Source organism: Macaca mulatta, chromosome 2, assembly GCF_049350105.2.
Source record: "Macaca mulatta isolate MMU2019108-1 chromosome 2, T2T-MMU8v2.0, whole genome shotgun sequence".
Classification (NCBI taxonomy): domain Eukaryota; kingdom Metazoa; phylum Chordata; class Mammalia; order Primates; family Cercopithecidae; genus Macaca; species Macaca mulatta.
The window spans coordinates 105,030,458-105,055,375 of NC_133407.1; the positions used below are offsets into that span (position 1 = coordinate 105,030,458).

The 24,918-nt window shown below is 38.1% G+C and overlaps 1 protein-coding gene across 10 annotated transcripts in view; it reads right to left on the minus strand.

The window, feature by feature from the left end:
- Nucleotides 1-24,918, minus strand: part of ULK4 (unc-51 like kinase 4) — a 706,344-nt gene that overhangs the window by 441,672 nt on the left and 239,754 nt on the right. For 6 of the 10 annotated variants that reach the window (XR_001443048.3, XM_077992218.1, XM_077992219.1 and 3 more), the window contains 2 exons: nt 16,940-16,991; nt 16,742-16,836 (listed from right to left, as the gene is read on the minus strand). The exons of the other annotated variants lie outside the window; for them this stretch is intronic. Coding sequence is in view for 5 of the 6 variants with exons in the window: in XM_077992218.1 (XP_077848344.1) it covers nt 16,742-16,836; nt 16,940-16,991 (147 nt within the window). In the remaining variant the exon portion in view is untranslated. The remainder of the gene's footprint in view (nt 1-16,741; nt 16,837-16,939; nt 16,992-24,918) is intronic. 10 annotated transcript variants of the gene reach the window in all.

A 24,918-nucleotide genomic window follows, 5' to 3' on the forward strand; every position in this document is an offset into this window, starting at 1 on the left:
GGACCATGGTCAGTAACATTTATATGTACCTACAACAACCAACTGAATAACATAATTCAAAAAAATTCCATTTACAACAGGAATATTGTGATCTTAGCAAGAATATATATATGGATATAAATGTATGTGTGCATATATGTGTGTGTATATGCATATGAATATATTTACAGGTACTATAGTCGTTGATGGACTTCTGGGTTCTAGACCAACATGTAAAGAGTTTGGAAATCATCACAAGCAACCATACAACAAAGAAAAAGCTAAACAAACTAAAAATCAACAACTTTTCTTAGATAGGTCAAAGAATTAAAGTCATAGGGAAACCACCATCCTCAAAACTGGAGGGACAAGCAAATTCAGAAAATCACAGCTTACCAGGAGTAGGAACCACCGCTGGAGACAGCAACCACAACAACAACATAAAGGGTGATTGACTGAAACTGTTGGAGATTGAGCATGGACTAGTCTGAGAGATTAAAAACTCTCGAAGGCCCAGCCTTAGGAGAGCCCCCATGCTTCTGCAAGTGTTACCGTCAGGAACTCCCCACCAACTTTTCAGGGTGAACTTGGAGAAAAAATCTCCTGGTACTTCAGTAGGGGAAGGAGAAATTTAACCATTTTGAAATATGCCCAGAGCATTGTTTAACAAAGGTCTGGACTCAGGGAAGCTATTTTACAACAGCCTAACTTAATGGGGTTTTAGCAGAACTTAGCTCCCCAGGGCAATGGAAACGCCCAACTCCAGGCCCCTCTAGCCTTCTTGTCTCACCTACAGTGGGAGGTTGGGGGCGCTGAAAAGCACTTGTGAAGGTCACAGCCTAGGTACTCAGGCTCACTAAAAGAGTAAGACCTAATCACAGAACTATACAATACATCCCTTCCCCCAACACCTTACCACAGCATCAACACGGCTTCAGCATAGTAACACAGACTTACAACTGACACAGGTGGTATTTAAGACAGAGTTCTTAGGGAAACCCAAAGACAACAGGAGAGAAAACAACTCGGTTACTAGAGGCAATTTTAGTCTCTGAAACCTACAACTACCACAAACAACCAACACAGCCTACCTCCTGGCCTTTTATAAACATAAAACTTCACACTAAAGGTCCATTTACCTAAGTTCAGTTCGCCTGACACATCATGCTGGAATGAAATTTCAAAGTGCTAAGAGAAAAAAGCCACCAACCTACAATTCTGTATACAATGAAATTATCCCTCAAAATTGAAAGAGAAATGAAGACTTTCTCACAGACAAAAATTGAAGAAATTTTTCACCAGCAGACTTGCCTTGTAAGAAGTATTTAAAGAAATTCTTCAGAGATAAGGAAAATTATAGGTCAGCAACGCACATCTATATAAAGAAAGCAAGAACGTTAGAGAAGTGAATAAATGAAGGTAAAATGCAGTATTTAATAAGAAGACTCAGAGAGGCCAATTCTCTGAAAATTAATCTATAATTCCAACACAAAAAAAAAATCTAACAAGGTTTTCAGGAACTCCTCATATTGACTCTGTAATATACATGGAAAGCAGATCAAGAAGAACAGAAAACTGGCTAGGTGCAGTAGCTCACGCCTGGAAGCAACTTGGGGAGGCTGAGTTGGGCAAATCACTTGAGGTCGGGAGTTTGAGACCAGCCTGGACAACATGATGAAACCTTATCTCTACTGAAAATGCAAAACTTAGCCAGGCATGGTGGCAAGCGCCTGTAATCCCATCTACTCGGGAGGCTGAGGGGCAAGAATCACTTGAACCTGGGAGGCGGAGGTTACAATGAGCTGAGATTGTGCCACTGCACTCCAGACTGGGCGACAGAGCAAGATTCCATCTTAACAACAACAAAAAGAATAAAAGAAAACTTCCAAGAAAGTTTGGGAAAAGGATGCCTAACTCTAACACGTTTCCACATTTACTATGATGGAAATAAAATGCTATAAGCACAGGGCTAGATATGATCAATGGAACAGAATAGAGACTCTAGAAACAGACATATATGGGAACTCTCTATATGAGAGAGTTATTCAGAGTAGGACCTGAATCTGGCTCACTACATTCTCAAAGATGGTATAGCCAAGCATAGTGGCTCACACCTGTAGACTCAGCTACTTAGGAGGCCGAGGTGGGAGAATCGCTTGAGCTCAGGAGTTTGAGAACAGCCTGAGCAACATAGAACCCCACCCCTAAAAAATGAATAAACACACAAACAAACAAATAGATGGTTTATCTAAGGCCCTTACTAAGAATATATGAGCAAATCAAATAGCTAGAAAGTTTTCTTGGGGCCACTTTTTACATCACTGCTATAACTCTATTCATACTATTTTTTAGTATAAAGAAGGCATTTTTTAAAAGATTTGAACTTACAAAAGTATTTGTTTATGGTACAGAATGTCAATTTCTTTAGAACAAAACAAAACCTAATTTGCTTTTGTATCCTAGTTATCAGCTGAGGTCACCCTAAACTTTGAGTTTCAAATAAAACCATCAGCCTTGTGTGCTATTAGGCAATTTAGTGTCCTTTCCAAGATTTCTGGGAATTTGCAGAGGCTTATTTACTTTCCCATGATTCACTGCCAACTCTGAGTTTCTACCTCACTTATCTGCTTTTTACCTTCTCCTGCCTGCTATTTGCTTCTGGGAGACTGAATATACTGGTGGGAGCCAGACTATATATGACAATATATGACAATAGAACTCTAACCCACAACCTCTACAGGAACCAGTAGGGAAGCCAACACCACAACCTCCGTAGCAATTAGACTGGGATGGTTAGGATTTAGTCAATGACTGTCAGCTTCAGTACTTTTTGTACTCTTCCAACTTAGGGCCGACTAGAGAAAGCCAAAAATGTTCCCCGAACCAACCACACAGGATGTCCTGCTTCTAATGAGCCTACTTCCAGTTTTCCCTGCCAATAGCCTCCAGTCAGGGCACACCTGAAGTCTTCCCTCTCCCACTCCCCTCCTTGCCTTTAAGTCTCTGCCAAATGCTAGTGATGTTGGCCAACTTCTTTGCTATAGCAACTCTGAAAAAACAGTCTGTTTTTTCTCATTTGGTTGATCTTTGTTGATTTCTACCCACCAGTGTAAGTCATAGAACATAGCCCTTTTTAATAATTACATTTAGAAGACTCACAAATTCTTGGTATGTATACCAGACTTTATTGAGAGTCTGGAGTAATGGAGGGTTTATAGCAGCAACACCAACAATTTAAAATTGAAATATATCTGTTTTTAATCATCTTCAATCACTTGCAACTTTAACTTTTCTCACAGGCCTTCTTCCTTCACAAGCTCTGGGCTCCTGTCCTGCTGCCTAACTTTTTGGCTTCTAGGCAGCCCTCCTCGTTGTTTCTGCCTCCTTTCCTCTTTTCTTAACTCTCCCACCAACCAATACATTTTTATTTCTTATGCAGACAAATTTTAGCTATTCTGCTACCCCCATCCCCTTTCTTCATGCAGGGTTCTAGGCCACTCCCCAATCTTGCCTACAAAAGAAACAGAAACTCAATACAGACCATCCATGGCCTCATAGCTATAGAAAGGCCAGGCATGTGTTTCCAGGTAACAGCTGTGCTGTCTTCAACCAGACCACCTTTCCAGGACAGAGCACCTATATGCAAAAGGGAGGTTCTTCCCTCATAATCCAAGCTCATAGTGTTACAGCAGGTAGTCAGGCAGACATGAGCAGGGCAGGAGAGGGCCCCTGACCCCAACCAGGAACATCAGGCGACATCAGGTAATAGGCGGTTGTTAACTGTCTAAAATTACTGGTCACAGTCAGTGCTAGGCAAAGGCAGTCTCCCTAGAGAGAAACACCTGAAACTGGTGATCAGAAGCTTCCTGATAAGATCTAAGGAGTTAGGTGACTGGGCTCAAGCATGTGCACTAAGAGGCAAAATGGCAGAGTTTAACTGGTATATGACCTTCTGGGAACATTCTAGCGGTAAGGGAAGAACAGCCTCAAGTGAGCATGTGTACAACTCCAGTAAACACAGCACACATGTAGCCCCTCTCAAGTTCTGGAGGCCACTGCACATGTGGACAACCCACCCCAAGGGAAGCATCAGGGGAGAAGAGATGCAGACCCTGGAAGCATGCCAACGTATAAAACCCCAAGTCCAAGGTCAAACCACAAACTTGAATCTCTCAAGTTGCCCACTTGGCCCTCTTCCAAGTATACTTTACTTCCTTTTGTTCCTGCTATAAAACTTTTAAATAAACTTTCACTCCTGCTCTAAAACTTGCCTTGAGTCTGCCTATGCCCATGAGTCGAATTCCTTCTTCTGAGGAGGCAAGAACTGAAACTGTTGCAGACCCATAGGGATTTGCCACCACCAACAATACCTCCCCCAAAGATGGGAAATTCTCTCTTCCAAATATCCTTTTAAACAGTATTATCTATTTATTCATTTCCTTTAACATCCATTGATTTTTAACTAAAGTTAAATTGTCTTAGGACCTGAGAAATTTCAAACCCGGTAACACATCAACACAAAGAATGAGTTAATATTACACTTATTGATTAATCATGTTACATACAGGATGTTTGGAGAGCGCAGTCTGACACATGATGAACCGCAATCTGCATTTTGAGAAGTCAAATTAAAATTGTTCACTTTAATGACAACCCAACACCAAACAGCAACAATGCAGCAAGACAATAAAGAACAACAACAAAAAAAGGACAAAGCCCTAAAAATTATCTTTATCAAGTCACTTCTAATTCATAGTGAGAAAACCATGACAACAAAATCTGACACAGTATATGACAGCAAACATGTTCTAAACCTTTGAACGGGCATGGCTTTGCTCACTGGTATGGGGTCACCTTATTAAAAAGAGACTGAATCACTGAGACAATAGACAATGAGTACCTTTTTGCTGCTGTGGAGTTCGATAATATGCTCACCAATGTTCTGCCCTTCCAGAATCTTCCACAGAATTTATACATATACATATTTATATATACTACTATATGCTGCATATTTAATGACATATGTAATATATATTTAATGGTATTAAAATAAATGCCATTGCACCCTAATCAAGCTCCTCTGTACCAGCGATCTCTATTATAAAATTCCATCACTCATTATTTATTTTAGTGTAGGGATAATACACTTATATGGAATAATCCAAGGAATTTTAATAATTAATACTAGTAATATTGATTTCTTAAAGACATTCACTCGTGCTAAAGTTCATTTGACAACATGTTCTGAAAGCAAAGACCTACTGAACTTTTTGAAAATGGAAATTCCCAAGTCTGGTGACTTTTATTTCTTTGCTCAAAAACTAAGACCCCCACCCATTTTTTTAAAAATGTGTGAATATATGTGCACATTAGCTTCTCTGTATATCAGTTTCTCTGCATGTTAATGATTCTCAATGACATGTCCCAGATGAAATGAATGTCTATGACTTAGGAATGCTAAGACAGCTCTGGGACAATAGTACATGCTAAACAATAGTAAACGCATTTGAAATTCATAAATAACACTTGCATCACTAAACCTTATTTTACTTGTTCTTAAAGTTATTGTTGCCCAAGATGATGCTTTGTTTAAATCTTCTTTCCAATATTAAATAGCTATAAAAATGTTAAGGAATTCCCACGGTTATGTTAGGTTGGTAACACACTATTGGGAAGACTGTGTCGAAACAGGCATTCTCATACATTGCTGGTGAGACAGAAAAATGGTAAAAGCCTACATAAGGGATTCTGGCAGTATCTAACAAAAGCACAAGTGCATTTACTCTTTGATCCCAAAATCACCCTTCTAGTGATTAAACGGGTAAATCACAATTTACCCCGAAGATACACCTACAACAATACGAAACTAAATATGAACAAGGTTATTTATTGCTTATAATTACAAATATTAAGCAACTACCTAGTGGGCCAAACATTGGTGGAATACTAAACTTGTTTTAATAAAGAGTGAGAAAAATCTCTAAGAACTGATACGGAGTAATTTCTAATACTCATTATTAAAGGAAAAGGCAAAATGCAAAAGAACGTATATAGTATGTTATTTACGGTATAAGAAGGAAAAATAAGAAAACATATACTCTCTTTACAGAAAGAAATATTAAAAGGACAAATCAGAAAACAATGAAGTTGTTTATCTACAAGGGTAAGGAGAGTATGATGGAATGGCAACGGAGTAGAAGGGATATATATTTCAGGGAAGGGAGTGGCACTGCTCTGAATATATCTTTTTCCATAGTTTTGACTTTTTTGGAAGCACATCCATGTTCTACATATTTTAAAAATAAAAGCAACAAAAGAGGAAGGAGAAAAAGAAAACCTAAAATTGAAAGCGAACAGAGACAAATCAACCATACTTCAAAATAATATTATAACCACACCAAAAGTGGGGAAGGGAGCTAATCCAAGTACCTTATGAACACAGTATTGACTATATACTCCCAGTGTTGCTTGGAGATGAGAAGAGATTGGGAAGGCAAGGAATTCAGCAAACAAAACGTGACCTCATTTGGTTTGTTTTGGTATTGGTTTCAGTGAAGCAATTCCATAACAATTTTAAATGTATTACAGGATTAAGCAAACAAGAAAATGTGCTGATGATGCTGAAGCCAAAACTTCTACAAAGGGACACACAAATATAAAACAGGCAAAGGCAAGAAAGAACTGTGTAGGAGACTGGATACAAAGATAGCATGGTGAACTCATGATTTCAAATATATATGTGTGTACATATAGGCATGTGTATGTAAGTACGTATAGCTGTCCCTCAGTATCCACAGGGGACTGGCTCCAGGGAGAGAACAATGTGTCAACACGTAATTGAGTAGGAGCATCGTAGGGGCTGTTATGGAAGGAGGTATAGAAAGCTATGGACCCCAGAGCAGGGAGGGACATACTCTGTTGGGTGGGTAGAGGGGAGTCTCACACAAATTACTTTTGAACAGGGCTTAGAGAGAAAAGGAGGAGGAGATAGGGCAGACAATCTGACTTGGTGGGTAAGTTTAGGTTCACACAAGGAATGCTGAGTATAGTTGGTCCTCAGTATCTGAGACAGATTGGTTCCAGGATCCCTTTCCCTATACCAAAATCCAGGAATCCTTAAGTCCTTTATATAAAATGGCATTAGTATTTGCATATAAACTACACACAACCTCCCATATACCTTCAGTCATCTCTAGGTGACTTATAATATCTAATGCAACGTAAGTGCCAGCTAATAGTTGTTATACTCTATTTTTTAAATTTGTATTATTTTTTATTGTTGTATTATCACTTTTCATTTTTTTTCAAATATGTTTTATCTGCTGTTGGTTGAATCCAAGGATGTGGAACCTGTGAATATGGAGGGCCAAACCATCTGTGACTATATGGTATGTATGTGTGTTCATATGCATATGTGTTAGTCTACTCAGGCTGCTATAACAAATGCCTTAGACTGGCTAATTTAATAATAGAAATGTGTTTCTCACAGTTTAGCAGGCTGGGAAGTCCAAGATCATGGTGCCAGCAGGTTCAATGTCTGGTGAGGGCTGCTTCCAAGAGGGCATCCTTTAGCTGTGTCTTCACATGGCAGAAGTAGTACAAAGGCCAAAACAACTCCCTCAAGTTCTTTTAAAGGACACAAATTCCATTCATGAAAGGGGAACCCTCATGATCTAATCATCTTCTGAAGGCCCCACCTCTTAATACTATGACATTGGGGATTAAGTTTCAATATATGAAGTTTGAGGACACATTCAGACCATCACAATGCATATACATGCATATATTTCCTAACTGCTTCTTGGAAGGGCTAGAAGCTAAGATGTCCCAGAAGAGAAGAGCACACTTAGTGCCCCATCTTGGTCTCTAATGCCATTTCCCAGTAAAGAAAACCAGGGCTCCTCAGAGAAATGACTAATTTCATAGCCAGGGAAGAGTAGTAACAAACTGAGGAAAAAATATTTTGTTGTAACATAAAATAAGGCAGCATTCAAAAAAGAATAGGGTATGTCACAAAGACACTAGAAAGAAGCCAACTTGAAAGGGCTTGCACTAGCCAAATCTGGAAAATATCAGGACCAAAATAATATAGTAATGAAGTCATTGATAAAAATAGGAATCTGTGGTAGACTGAATGATGCCTCCCCAAAGACAGCCATGTCCTGATTTCCAGAACCTTCAAATTTGTTATTTACATAGCAAAAAGGAACTTGCAGATGAGGTTAAGTTAAGGACTCTGAGAGGAGACAGTATCTTGGATTATTCAGGCGGGTCCAATATAACAATAAGGGTCCTTAAAGGGTGACAGGATGGTCAGAGTCAGAGAAGATGTAACAATAAACGCAGAGGTTAGAGAGAGATTTGAAGATGCTGCTCTGATGGCTTTGAAGATGGAAGAAGGGGCCACAAGCCTAAGAATCCAGGTGGCCTCGAGAAGCTGGAAAAGTCAAGGAAGCAGACCCTTCCCTTAGAGTCTCTGGAAGGAACACAGCCAGGCTGACACCTTCATTGTAGCCCTAAAATTCATTTCAAGCTTCTGACTCTCCAGAACTGTAAGATAACAAATTTGTGTTGTTTTAAACCAGTAAATTTGTGGTGATTTGTTACAGCAGCAATAGAAAACTAATACAGAATATGAATCCACACCAATAAAAGATAGGTAGAGATGCTTATTCACATCAGTTAACTTTAAATATATATATACACAGTCATGCATGGCATAATGACGCTTTGGTCAGCAACAGAGCACATGTATGATGACGGTCCCATAAGATTATAATGGAGCTGAAAAATTCCTATTGCTTACTGACAACGTCTTGAAGATCCTGATCTTGTGTAATCCTAGACTAATAGTGTGTGTTTTTGTCTTCATTTTTAATAAAAAAGGTTAGAAAGGAAAAAAATTTTAATTAAAAATTTCAAAAATAGAAAAAAACTTATCAAATATTTTTGTACAACAGAACAATGTGTGTTTTAAAATCAGTGTTATTACAAAAGAGTCAAAAAGTTTTTAGAAGTTTATAAAGTAAAAATGTGATAGTAAGATACAAAGAATTTGATACTGAAGAAAGAAAAATACATTTTTTTTCTACAGGCATGCACCACTATGCCCAGTTAATTGTTTTTTTAAATTTTTTGTAGGTATATAGTCTCACTATGTTGCCCAGGTTGGTCTTTGAACTCCTGGCCTCAAGTGGTTTGCCTGCCTCAGTCTCCCAAAGTGCTAAGATTACAGGTGAAGGTGTGAGCCTCTGTGCCCGACCAAAAAATATTTTTTAATAAATTTAGTGTAGCTTAACTGAACAGTGTTGATAATGTCTGCAGTAGTGTATAGTAATGTCCTAGGCCTTCAGATTCACTCACTACTCACTACTGACTCACCCAAAGCAACTCTAGTCCTGCAAGCTCCATTCATAGTAAGCATCCTATAAAAGTGTAACATTTATCTTTATATGGTATTTTCACCACATCTTTTCCTGGTATACTTACCATTTGTTACAATTACCTACAATATTCAGTACAGTAACATGCTGTACAGGTTTGTAGTCTAGGTGTGTAATGGGCTACACCACTCAGGTTGGTGTAAGTACATTCTATGATGTTTGCACAACAAAAAAAATCACCAAATAAGGCATTTTTCAGCATGCATCTCCATCTTTAAGCAAGGCGTGACTATATATACAAGTTGAGCATTCCTAATCCAAAAATCTAAAATCTGAAATGCTCTAAAATTTGAAACATTTTTTTCTCTTTTTTAGAAATGGGGTTATGGCTACATTGCCCAAGCTGGCCTTGAACTCCTAGGCTCAAGTTATTCTCCCACCTCAGCCTCCCAAGTAGCTGCGACTACAGGAGCTCACCACCATGCCCAGCTTGAAACTTTTTGAGCACCAACATGACACTCGGAGGCAATGCTCATTAGAGTATTTCAGATTTTCAGATTAGGGATGTTCAACCAATAAGGATAATGCAAATATTCCAAAAATGTAAATATTTGAAAATCCCCAAAACATCCAAAATCTAAAGCACTTCTGGTCCCAGGTGTTTCAGATAAGGGATAATCAACCTGTATATAGGCTTACCTTTACCAAGTTCTAAACCTTTTTTCATATTTATGTAAATTTTTAATTCACAAATAAGATATATACATAAAGATGTACTTATCCTAAGTATACAGTTCAGATAATTTTCACAACATGAACATACTCATGTAAGTAGCACCTAGATGAAGGTACCGGACATTATGAAGACCCCTTTGTCACCTACCAGTCACCACCCAAGGGTCACCACTATCATGACTTGGAATAGTTTTGTCTATTCTTAATTTTTTTGCAAGTGGAATCATGGTATTTTGTATTTGTTAACTTTAGCTCAACATTTAATTTGTAAGATTTATCCATGTCGTTAAGTGTAACTGAAGGTCATTTGTTTTCTCTGTGGAAGAGCATTCCATCATTTGACTATACCATAATGTAGTCATCCACAGACTGTTGATGGGAATTCAGATGGTTTCCAGTTTGGAGCTATGAGCATTCTTAGCTCATTTTTATTGAATATATATTTAGAAGTAAAATTGCTGAGTCACAGTATATGCATATGTTCAGCTTTAGTAGCTACTGCCCAACAGTGTTTCAGAGTAGTTGTACCAACGTACACTCTGAGTATAGTGTTTCTGGGTTCCATGTGCTCTACATCACCACCAACACTAAGTATTAACTCAAATAACTGGTTTAAAGCTAGATTATTCATTATTTATTAGCCTCCAGCCTCTCTCTGAAAAATTTGCAAAAGGATAGGTTTTTCATTAAAAAGTATTAAGGCTTAGCTTACTTTCTAAAGTTAAATAGAAATATATTTTAATCAAATTATATATATTGCAGCCAGAACTTTCTAATAAAGAAGTCATCTTTATTTTCCCTTTGCTATTAATAATATTTTCCAAAACCACCACGAGAGGGGAACAAATTCTCTGTACCAAACAAATCATGTGGCTTTCTCACTGTCCTATAGGCCAGATTGATGATTTCAACTCTGAGGAGCTAAATGGTCTAAAACTCTGGGAAAAAATCTGAATTAAGTGCTTGTGCTCAGCAAGAATCAAATGCATTTAGCCACTTCCATACAATATAGTATTGATCAGCAGCCTTGAATTTCATGTGTGCTAACATTTCAAACAACAGTATGCTCCCTGGGGTGTTGGATCTTCATCTTCATGTATTCTAGTCATGCTCAAAAAGAGGTAATTAGAAAATTTCTCATGAGTTATAGCATTAAAAAATATTTTTATGAAGCCAGTAAGTTGCAATAATACCTCTTCTATCATAATAGATGCTGTAGTTACAATAATTAGTATGCTTGCATTTCATGATTAGAAAATAAACTAATTTCTATTTAAATGTAAACTAGATATTTATAAATACTGGATCTTAACAAATTAGCCATAAAGTTACTGCTCATTAGGCAAAAGAATTAATAAGCAACATCTCAGCAAGTCATATCTTATCTGATGACTTGGAATTCATTGCTATGACAATGACCATGACAAACAGGTTCCTAGTTATGGTGGGTACTGTTACGTGGATTAACATTCTTACAGAAAACAATGAAAACTGCCAGATAAAATATAAAGACCCTAAACCCTAAGCTCTGAAAACAGGGGGAGCTTTCAGACTAGTTTCTGAATGAAAACCTGAGGCAGAGAGTTGAGACCATGAGAGCATGGAGCTGACTGCCCAGGAGGCACTTAGCAACAACACAAACACAGGTATCAGTGGGACCCCTGCACTCAGATCCTCCTAGCATACAGAGTTTTATGAGTCACCTTACACAGAAATGGACACCTGCAGAGAGGAGATTATATTCTCAAAGTAAGGAAAAACTAGATTCATTCACCAACCCCTCCACACACATTCACACTCCTGAAAATTGAGGAGGCTGCCCTGGGAAGGTATGATCTCAGACCTATATTGTCAGGGATTTGCACACTGGGTACAAATGATGCTGATCTGAGGTACTGTCCCAACTGGCAGAGCCCTTAGGTGCCTGGCAGAAGGAAACATGTTATGGAGGAAGGAACATCCACACTTGATTTCAGGGAATGCCCTCTAATGGATTTCAGGAACAATGACCAACAAGGATAAACAATACTCAGGCCTCCAAGAAAACAGGAAGATTTGGGCATGAACAAGATATAACAGACACCACAGACAAAAGATGACTTTCATTGTCTTCTGATATGAAAGACTGAATAACAAACATGAATAAATAAGTCACACACTAGAAAATACAGGGAACAGGACATTATAAAAAGCAATACAGATTTGGAAAAAAAAAAAAAAAAAAAAGACAAGCAGAATTTCTAGCAATGATAGACTTCTACAAATGAAAAATAACCAAAATTAGAAACTCAACTGCTATATGTGGCAGCAGAAGGGGCATAGTAGAAGACAGGAAAAAAAAAAGAAATAAAATTACTCAGAATATTAACTCTAAAAAAGAAAAAGCTGGAATACACAAAAAGTAAGAATTAGAAAGTACAGTGAGAAAGTTTAATGAGTATGTGATCTGAATTGCTGAAGGAGATAGAACGAGAGAGAGAATAAGCAGAGATAATGGCAGAAAGTTTTCCAGACTGATGAAAAAGGAAATCCACAGATTCAAGAAGCACAGAGAATCCTCAAAAGAATAAGTAAAAAAAGAAATTTATATTTAGTTACATCATAGTGAATCTACAGAAAACCAAATCTACACCACCTCCCCGCAAAACGTTTTAGAAGGGCCGAAGGAACAAAAAGAGAGATTTCCTTCCAAGGAAAAACTTGAGATTAATCACCAACCTATCAATAGCAACAATTCAGAACGTAAGATAATGAAATAATATCTGTGCAGTGCTGAAAAATAATACCAAAAACAACTACCAAACTGAAATTTAATACTCAGCAAAACATCACTCAAGGAAGAATGACTTTATCAGATAGTTTGCCACCGGCACACGTAAGCTAAAGGAAACTATAAAGGATGTACTCCAGTCAGAAATAAGTGAAGACAGGAGTGAAAACTAAGAAGAAAAGAAGCATAAAAAAGTAGTAAATACGTGAATAAAGGTAAATGAACATTAACTATATTAAAGTAGTGATGATAAAGTCTGGTGGATATTTAAAAGAGAGAAACAAAACAAGACAGACTTGAAAATCCCAGACAACAATAATATATATATCATGAGGGGACTAAGTGGAGTTAAGTAGGCTAAGGTCTGTACATTACTAATAGAAAAGAAAGTTTATTTTTAAGTTTAGCTTTTAATACATTAATATGTATGATGTAAATTTTAAAGTAACCAGTAAAAGAATAGGAGGAGAATATATAAATACCAACCTTATATAGGGAAAAAACAAAATGAAAAATAAAATGTCAATAAAACAAGAGAGTAGAAGTAGGTAAGAAGAAAATAATGTATGACAAAGTTTGAAAGAATATAGTAGAATGAATCCAAACAGACCAACAATTACAGTGTGTAAATGGAGTACATTCTGTAGTTAGAAGTAAAAAATTGGCCAAATTAATTTTTTAATTTTTTAAATATTTATTTATTTATTTTGAGACCCAGTCTCGCTCTGTCGTCCAGGCTGGAGTGCAGTGGTGTGAGCTCAGCTCACTGCAACCTCCGCCTCCCAGATTCAAGCGATCCTCCTGCCTCAGTCTGCAGACTAGCTGGGATTACAGGTACATGCCACCACATCCAGCCAATTTTCGCATTTTTAGTAGAGATAGGGTTTCATTACATTGGCCAGGCTGGTCTTGAACTCCCAACCTCATGTGATCTGCCTTCCTCAGCCTCCCAAAGTGCTGGGATTACAGGCATGAGTCACCACGCCTGGCCTGGACAAATTAATTTAAAAATATTATATGATGTTTATATTACATAGCTCTAAAACATAAAAATAGATGTTTGAAGGAAAAGAATGAAAAAATATATAGAAGGCAAATATTAATGAAAAGAAAGTTTGCATGATTATGTTAGAATGGGACAAAGAGTAAGACAAAAAACATTCCTACACATAAAGAGGGCCACTTCACAACGATACAAGGCTGACTTCATAAGACGACATAAGTTGAAATTTGCATACACCTAATAACATGGCCTCAAAATACACAAAACAAAAATTGTCAGAACTACCAGAAGAAATAAATTCATAATAGTTATAGGAGATTTATACACATCTCTTTCAGTAATTTATAGAAAAAGCAGGCCAGGCCGGGCGCGGTGGCTCAAGCCTGTAATCCCAGCACTTTGGGAGGCCGAGACGGGCGGATCACGAGGTCAGGAGATCGAGACCATCCTGGCTAACACGGTGAAACCCCGTCTCTACTAAAAAATACAAAAAACTAGCCGGGCGAGGTGGCGGGCGCCTGTAGTCCCAGCTACTCGGGAGGCTGAGGCAGGAGAATGGCGTAAATCCGGGAGGCGGAGCTTGCAGTGATCTCAGATCCGGCCACTGCACTCCAGCCAGGACGACAGAGCCAGACTCCGTCTCAAAAAAAAAAAAAAAAAAGAAAAAGCAGGCCAAAATTAGTAAGTTGTTTTTTTGTTTTTTTTTTTTTTGAGACAGAGTCTCGCTTTGTCACCAGCCTGGAGTGCAGTGGCGCAATCTCGGCTCACTGCAACCTCCGCCTCCCAGGTTCAAGCGATTCTTCTGCCTCAGCCTCCTGAGTAGCTGGGACTACAGGCATGCACCACCATGCCCAGCTAATTTTTGTATTTTTAGTAGAGATGTGGTTTCACCATGTTGGCCAGGATGGTCTTGACCTCCTGACCTCAAGTGATCTGCCCGCCTCAGCCTCCCAAAATACTGGGATTATAGGCATAAGCCAGCACACCCAGCCAAGGATAAGATCTGAATAACTAATAAACTTACTTGATGATCATATATTGAATACTGCACAGAACAGTTGCAAAATATGTATTTTTTTCAAACATACAGAGTATCTATAAAAAATAACCTCATAATGGGCTATAAACCAAGACTTTATGAATTTCAACATATTAAAGTCACCCAGACTACATTCTCTAACTTCAAAGCAGTTAAACTAGAAATCAGTATACAAAGATAAATATAATGTATCCATTTGACATTTAAATACATATATATTAATAATCCATGAGTCAATGAAGATGAATATAAAATATTTTAACTAAAAGATTAAAATTATATATACCAAAACTTGTGGGATGATGCTAAAGCAGTAATTAAACATAATCTGAAATGCATAAATTAGAAAAGAAATATGAAAAATTAACAAGCTAAATATTTACCCCAAAAAGTTAGAAAAAGAATACAAAATAGACCCAAAGAAAAAGGAAATAAGAATAATTACAACAATCAAAGAACAAAGAAACAGAAGCAATTAGCAAAATGAAACAATGACATTCTAAACCATGTTTTATAAATTCAAATTTCTAAATCTGTCTATAATAAAAACCCAAAGTAGAACTGAGCTAATTCCAAGATGTTAGAAGCCACAGACTACAGTATTTAAGTGAAGGATTTAATGCACACACACACACACACACAACAAGTTAACTATGTTTTGAAGGGTGCGGACAGAGGGTGGAGAAATATGTGAGGAAACAAACTGAAGAATTCAGTTCTACAATGGTATCTATGTGACCATGAAGGTGTCAAAATTAACTTTTTCTTTACTTTATAATATCTTTTTTAAGTATAGTTTTGATTTCTAACATTACTTTTATTCATCGTCATTACAGGCAATTCACAACTCATGATTGACTACTATCTAAAATTTTGCCTACAGGGTTAGTTGTTGGAAAATGTGAAAAATATTTTCACATCAAACTCTTTGCTGGGTTATGCTTCGGATGCCCACATAATCTGTTATCTAAAAGCAGTCACCATTGCTTGGGTCAAATGCTAAATGGGACAGAACACTGGAAACAGGCATGAGCTGGGGTGTAAGAAACACATCCTCCCTATACGAAATCACCAGTGCTTCAGTGAGAGGGGCAGGGGTAGGAGATGGGAAAGTTAAGGAGGGAAGGATGGAACCATGTGCCTGTTCCACAGCAGCTTCTAGGGAAAGCCACTGCCGGGCAAAACCTGATACTGCTCCTTGTACCATAAGCTAGTTGTCTTCTTAACTGGCTCCTCTTCTGGGGGCCTTTCTGCAGAAAGAAAGGGAGGGAGGATTTCCTCCTCCTAAAGTCAACATGCAGCTCACCTAAGGATCCTTCAAAGGCACAGTTTCTCAAATGGGAGCAATTTTGCCACCCAGAAGACATATGTCAATGTGTAGAGACAATTTTTGTTGTCATAACTGAAGGGAGATGGAGTGAGGCTACCGGCATCTCCTGAGTAGAGGCCAGGGTTTCTGCTAAACATCCCAGAATGCACAGGACAGCCACATAACAAAGAATTGTCCCTCCCAAAATGCCTTTAGTGCCAAGGTTGAGAAACCTTGCTCTGAAGGTTTGTACTACCAGTTAAAACAAATAATCAGGCAAGAAGAAAGTAAGCTGAGGGATAGCTGTGGACCAAGAAGGAAAGAGAATAATAAAGAAAAATGCCAAGAAAGTCAACAAAGGGAAGGGATTTCCTATGTTCATCCTGCCAAGGTAGGGGCGTTCTGAATGGTTATTTCATGTGAGGAACACATATGAGCCAAGCACCCTAAACGAGGTCTCTTTATATACAGAATTACCAAGTAAATTTAAAAGGAGCTTTTTTGAAAAGCTGTCAGAACTGACCGTGCAGCGATAGTCTTTCAGTAAAATAGGATACTGTATTATTGCTTCAAAAGCTGACAACGTGATCTTGATAAATTCTTCTGATGCTGTCAGTCCTAGAAATACAGTTAATTATTATAGGTGTTTACTTACATGTTCTAAATCACAGTATCAAAGTACCTCAAACAAAGACATAAAAATGTTCCATGGTCTGCTCACCTATGGCTCCATCTATGTTCGTTTCTCCTGAGTCTATAGATTTAATATGACTCTGAAAAAAATAAAATTTTTAATAGTTTCAAAGTAACTCTGAAATAAAATATAGGTAGTTTACATTTTGCCCAAAACTGTATCTATTGTTCTTAATAACTCAGACAGTATTTTTAATACTCTACACATATTATAAATACTATTATAGTTATAAAAGTATATTAAATAATATACATAAATTATAAACTATAATCTGTGTGTGTGTGTGTGTGTGTGTGTGTGTGTGACAGCGTTTTGCTCTTGTTGCCCAGGCTGGAGAGCAATGGTGCAATCTCAGCTCACCCAAACCTCTGCCTTCCAGGTTCAAGCAATTCTCCCGCCTCAGCCTCCCGAGTAGCTGGGATTAGAGGCATAAGCCACCACACCTGGCTAATTTTGTATTTTTAGTAGAGACGGGGTTTCTCCAAGTTGGTCACGCTGGTCTCAAACTCCCGACCTCAGGTGATCCACCTGCCTCGGCCTCCCAAAGAATCATTTTTAAATATACAAATCACTATCAACGAGATTTAATGTTGGAATAAAGTCAATGTTAATATAAGCACTTGCAAAAGTGAGAATAATACAACTGATATATAACTATGTCCATTAATACGCCACAATTACTCGCTCGCCATATCAGAAGTGAGTTAGAATGGCACCTAACCAGGGAAAACAGTCATCTCAAAGGAAGGTCAATCAAGCCTTAGCTACCCTGAGTACAAACTTTGTCAAAACAGCAGTTTCGCTCTCAAGGCCTGTCTTCAAATTTCACCCCTGTTTTGAGTTCCTCCTAGATACTTCTTACTCCAACCCCCTTATCTGTGCTCCCATGCACCATGCTAGTGCCTCCTTTGCAGGATGACTCCCATTGCTGTTTGAGAGGAAGGCCTTAGTAGCTCGGCTGTGAGCTCTCTGAGGCCTCAGTTCCCTGGATGAATGAGCTTCCCAGTCTCTGGCTGAATGCTCTGGACAGAAAAGGTACTCCATGACAATGAAACAATCACTGCCATGCTAGGCAGAGCACCCATGTTACTGACTGCAAGAACACTGCAACAGAGTTCTTGCCCCTAGGAAACAAAATAATACGTACATATTATTTTATATGTGGTAACAAATAGCAAATAAAATATAAGATGACCTTGAAACTAAAAAGCAACTAAGTATAAAAAATTAGCCCACAGTAGAAATTGGTCTATTATGCTCAAGTGGTATGTGTCAAAAATATCTAATATAGGCCAGGTGCAGTGGCTCACGCCTGTAATCCCAGCACTTTGGAAGGCCAAGGCAGGCAGATTACTTGAGGTCAGGAATTCGAGACCAGCCTGGCCAACATGGTGAAACCCCATCTCAATTAAAAATACAAAAATTAGCCGGGCATGGTGGCACATGCCTGTAATCCCAGCTACTTGGGAGGTTGAGGCAGTAGAATGGCTTGAGCCTGGGAGGCGGAGGTTGCAGTCAGCCAAGATCATGCCACCGCACTCCAGCCAGGCCAACAGAGCAAGACTCTGTCTCCCAAAAAAAAAAAAGAAATCTAATATAATAGAATCTATGTAACATATACAAAAGAACATAGGTATACATTTTGCATTACAAAGAAAACCCTTAAACCCACTACTCAAGTTAAGAACTAAGACATTCCCAATTGGTTGCATAAACTCCCCATCACATCTGCCTACCTAACTTCCAGAGGTAACCACTATCATGTATTTATCATTTTCTTGGATTTCTTAAAATAGTTTTAACACATATACACGTGTCCCTAAATAGTATATTGCTTATTTTTGAGTCTTACTGAAATTTTACCAAACTATATATAGTTCATACAAACAGGATAGTAGCCATTAAAATGTTAGAAAACGTAAGACCTGAAACTGCAAAACAACTAGGGAGAAATAAAGGGGTAAACCTCCATGACATTGGTCTGGGCAATAATTTTTTTAGATCGAATCCAAAAACACAAGCAACAAAAGCAAAAACAGACAAATAGGATTACATCAACATAAAAAGCTTCTGCACAGTCAAGGAAACAGCAGAGTGAAGAGACAACTTATGGAATGGGAAAAAATATTTGTAAACCACGTATCTATAAGGGGTGAATATCCAAAATACATAAGGAACTCAACTCAACAGTAAGAAAACAGATAACCCAATGTTTTCAAATGGTCAGGCCAGGTGAAGTAGCTAAGACCTGTAACCCCAGCACTGTGAGAGGCCAAGGCAGGAGGATAATCTGAGGCCAGGAGTTTGAGACGAGCTTGGGCAACATAGCAAGACCGTCTCTACAGAAAAATAAAAAATTAGCCAGGCGTGGTGGCATGAACCTGTAGCCTTAGCTACTCGGAGGCTGAGGTGGAGGATCACTTGAGCCCAGGAGATCAAGGATGCAGTGGGCTATGATGGTATCCCTGCACTCCAGCCTGGGTGACAAGGCAAGACCTTGTCTCAAAGAAAAAAAAAAAAAAAAAAAAGTCAAAGGATTGAATAGACATTACTCGAAAGAAAATATACAAATGATCAATAGGTACATGGAAAAAATGATCAGTATCACTAACCAGGGAAAGGAAAATTAAAACTATAATGAGATATCACTTCACATCTATAAGAATGGCTATTATCAAAAAGATAAAAGATAACAAGGACTGGTGAGGATGTATAGGAAAGGGAACTCTTGCACACTGTTGATGGGAATATAAACTAGTAGAGCCATTATGAAAAATATTATGAAGATTCTTCAAAAAATTTAAAAATATAAGTACCACATGATTAAAAAATCCAACTACTGAAATAAATACATACATACATACATACACATACATATATACATATATTTCCAAAGGAAATAAAATCAGTATGTTGAAGAAATATCTGCACTCCCATGTTCACTGCAGCTTTCTTCACAATAGCCAAGATACAGAATCAACTCAACTGTCCATCAACAGATGAATGGATTTTTTAAATGTGGCAAATATACATAATGGAATTTTTTTAGAAAGGAAATCCTGTCATTTGCAGCAACATGGATAAACCTAGAGGACATTATGTTAAGTGAAATGAGCCAGGCACAGAAAGACAAACATCATGTGGTCTCACTTACAGGTGGGAATTAAAAAAGTTGAACTCAGAAGTAGAGAAGAGATGGTGGTTACCAGGGACTGGGGGTAGGGTGAAGACATTGGTCAAAGGATACAAAATTTTGATTATATAGAAGGAATAAGGTATCGAGATCTAATGTACATGGTGAGTACCATTAATAAAAATGTAGTCTTAAAAATTGGTAATAGTAGATTTCAGGTTTTCTCACCACAAAAACAAATATGTGAGGTAATAGATATGTTTATTAGCTCAATTTAGCCATTTCACAATGTATACATATTTCAGAACAATCTGCTGTACACAATAAATGTATACAATTCTTATTCATCAATTTAAAATTAAATTTTAAAATGTTTTTAAAAAGAATGTTTTAAAGTTATGGGAAAATATTTAAATGCAACTTAAGTTTTCTAAAGGATTTGGAATACGAATCTATGGATACAGAAGGTCTCAACCATATGTATTTGTATATGTCACATATATGTTATAGATACATAAATGTTTCTACAATACAAATGCATCTATATGAATGGAAAACCTAAGAAAACAACAATATGTTAACAATGGTTGTCTCCTAGTGTAGAGTTACAGATAATTTTATTTTCTTCAAATTTCACTACACTTGTCTACATTTTCTTTAATAAGCATGAATTATAATTTAAATAAATAAGCATAAATTACCTTTAAAATAAGAAAAACACCTTAAAGACATTTATTGTCTAGGTTATAAAGAAATCAGAAAGCCTAAAAAATGCAAGCCCTTTAAAAGGTGAAAACAGAGGATATCTTCAATTCTTTTTTTGGTCTACAATTAAACAAAATGGACCTTAAATTGGAGTTTTGTTTTGTTTTGTTTTTTGTTTTTTTGGAGACGGAGTCTTGCTCTGTCACTAGGCTGGAGTGCAGTGGCGTGATCTCGGCTCACTGCAACCCCTGCCTCCCGGGTTCAAGCGATTCGTCTGCCTCAGCCTTCCGAGAAGCTGGGACTATAGGCACATGCCACCAGCTAACTTTTGTATTTTTAGTAGAGATGGGGTTTCACCCACTTTTGTATTTTTAGTAGAGATGGGTTTTCACCATGTTGGCCAGGATGGTCTCAATCTCATGACTGAGCCCGCCCCTGGCCTCCCAAAGTGCTAGGATTACAGGCGTGAGCCACCATGCCCAGCTGAGTTAATTTTTAAAAGCAGCAATGTATGCTTTTCATGATAATTTTGTTAAAATCACTTCACATAATTCCAAAATGGGCACATAACTTTTATCGAATAAAATACAAATTTGATGTTGAATAAAAAAACTCACAGAGAGAAACCTTTTGACTTCAACAAAACTATGTAAATATCTATGGATTACTAAGTAAAGAAAGAAGACACAGAGCAGAGTATGTAACAACAATCCCTTCTGTGCAATTCTCTTAAAAATATACACATAATACACAAATGCTAGTGATGTGAACAATAATTTTTGAGGAAGAGATCACAGGAAAGGACAAGCATTGTTTCCTTTGGGAACCTGGGAAGGCAAGCTTCACTGCCTTTTCTGCCTTTCTCTTCCCTTACGATTTTCTAACCACTCGCATGTACTGGCTTTTTCGTGTGTGTGTGTGTGTGTGTGTGTGTGTGTGTGTGTGTGTATGAATGTATATATATATGAATATATATGAATGTATATATAAATAAAGCTTGTCTAAATGCTGAAATTGTTTATTAAGTAATTATTTAATATGAAGAATTATGGGCTTCTTTTAACTTATTTCCTACCTTATACTTCCCCTATTTAATTTTTTTTTAATTCCTACTAAATATTTCATTCATTTACCAGTTTCAATATCCTTTGATATATTTCTTCCTTCTCATTCTCAGTGTAATAGGGAGTAACGAGGTGAGAGTGAGAACGGAGTAGGAGGCATTGGAGATTCAAAGAGAAGGAAAGATATAAATAGCCATCAGCTGATGTGAATTTTAAGAGAGACCTGTTATTTGCACTATTTCCCCTCTACCTGCTCCCCCAGCCATATTTAGCCACTCAAAGCAGGGTTAGGGTAGGTAGAAACTTAAATTTAACTAGCACTAAGATTTGCCAGAGAGCCGGACATGGTGGCTCACACCTGTAATCCCAGCACTTTGGGAGGTCGAGGCAGGCAGATCACTTGAGGTCAGGAGCTCAAGACCAGCCTGGCCAACAGGGTGAAACCCCATCTCTACAAAAAATACAAAAATCAGCCATGAGTGGTGGCGCACGCCTGTAATCCCAGCTACTTGGGAGGCTGAGGATTGAGAATTGCTGGAACCCACAAAACAGAGGTTGCAGTCAGCCAAGATCACTCCACAGCACCAGCCTGGGAGACAGAGGTAGACTCTGTCTCAAAAAAAAAAAAAAAAAAAAAAAAAAAAAGATTGTGACTAATGCTGGACCAGGCACTCTAGGTGGAATAAAGAGAAAGTGAAAAAGCAGAGCCCTGGCAGGGCAGGATGGTGAGTGGAAAGCAGGTAGGAACAATTAAGTCTCAAAGAAGCTGAAGGGCTGTGGGAGTTGGGGAGGAGAGGAAATGAGCTGAAAATCACGGGTGGTGGACCAACAAGGGGATGCTGACAGTAAGGTCAAGTGTTTGACCATGGGAGCAGGCAGCTGATGGGAAGACAGACAAGGTCTTGAGGAGAGAAGCAGCCAGGGAGCCGCAAGGCTGAGGCACTGGAAGGATCCTCCAGAGGGATATCAAATTCCCCACCAATAATGCAGGAGTGGCAAGGAAAGGCTCATGGTGAGCCAAGTGCTAAAGGAACGCTGAGGAACGAGAGCCAATGACCCAGAAATCTGCAGATGACCACAACACAGGGGGTGACACAATATCTTTTCATGGCGCAAACTTCAAAAGATGGGAGTTTCAGCAAGGGCGCAAAAAAGACCACCCATCCTGAGCTAGGTCCGCTGGCTAGAGGGTGTGGAGCAATATGTGCCAGTGCTCTCAGTATCATTCAGTGATCCCCAACAGGGGCTGCAAAAAAGCTCCTACAGCAAACTGGGATACAAATTCATGATATGTTAAAAGAAAAAAGACAAGAATATCTAGGTGGCAACAAATAAGTAAATATATACTATCATATTGTCAAAAATACAAGAGTGCACTATCTCTGGCTTTTCTGCAGCTGAAGCCAATATCCATCAATAAATCAGCATTCCTTTACATAAAAATCTACAGAGGGCAGTAAGTATAATCTTTCAGTTATTTTTTGCAGAAAATTATAACCACCACAAGCCATCATACTTTTATAAACTAATGAGGCCAGAACTTAAACACAACAAAGTCTGCTTCCTCTGCTCATTAATCAAATGCATTTTCAAAAGGACATAAGAAATACAGTGAATGTTAGGTTAATACACATCATTAGCTCTTGAAAATATTTCCTTAATCTACTACTTCCTGCTTCCCAGCCCAATTCAATGGAGGCCCAAAAGAAGCATGGTATTCACCACAGAACTTCCCCAGAGACTAGACTGCTGAAACCTGGAGAGGGAGCTGAATAAGACGACAGGCTGCTTCTGCCAATAAGAAGTGAAAATAGCAATTATCAGCTGGGTAGTTCTCTTTTTCCAGGAGTCTTTCAAAGCTTGATAATAGTTTAAAATTACTCTGCTGAATTGTTTCCAAATGCTAGTCTCTTTAAAATGTAAGACGACCAAAACTTCATTTTCCATGGGGGAAAAAATGTACAAAAAAGCAATTCTTGTATTTATGCCTCCATATATAAGAAGTATCCTGAATTTTTGTACCAAAAAAAAAAAAGTCTGTAGGTCAAATATGCAAACCATGCCCTGGTGTCATTATAATACTGAAGTCAATGAGAAGCACAGTTCCAATACCCCCTTCTCCAGTCTGCTCCTTAAGAACCCCTCTAATGCATAGAGATCACACCAACCCTGGCTGCTATCTCCACACCCACCCCAAGGCAGGTCAGCAGCTCCTGAAGAGGGGAAGCCACAAAGTTCTTGGCTTGCTGCCACTGGATACAGCTTCTAAAAGTGGACTAAGCTTGAATACCTCAATTAAGTCATATCTTTAAAATATAAAAGGACAATATCCCTGCCATAAGACAATAGCTACTCCATGAGATACATTTTGAGAAATACTGAAAATAATATTTATCTCCAGATGTACCAGTAAGTCTTTCAAAACACAATGCTGGGAGAGGTGGCTCATGCCTATAATCCCAGCACTTTGGGAGGCCAAGGTGGGTGGATCACTTGAGTCCAGGAGTTCAACACCAGCTCAGGCAAGATGGTGAAACCTCATCTCTTCAAAAAATTTTTAAAAATTAACCAGGCATGGTGGCACACACCTGTAGTTCCAGCTACATCTGAGGCTGAGGAGGGAGGATTGCTTGAGCCTGGGAGGCAGAGGTTGCAGTGAGCCTGATTGTGCCACTGCACTCAGCCTGAGACAGAGAAAGACCCTGTCTCAAAAAAAGAAAAAATGTGAAAAAACAAAAAAAAAAAATTCCACAATGCTAAGTATGTAAATATGAATGGACTACTTCCCTATGTCACCAGAACCAAAGAAGCACTATGCTCTGGACAATTTCACATAATCGTTCTGTGGACTGGGCTGCAGAACGTTCATAAATGTGCATCCCCACCACTATCACGAAAAATAAAATAAAATAAAATTAAAAAGCCCTCTCAAATAGTTTAGAAAGGCTTTGCCTAAAAAAAATTTAAAAATTATTTTAAAGTAGAAAACTCAAAGGGTTTTAATATGCTAATTTGCAATGTAAATTTCTAAGGGTCTGTAGAAGAATGTTGGATGAGTAGACTAGACCTTATAGCATCAGTAAGGCACTGTAACTCGAGTAACA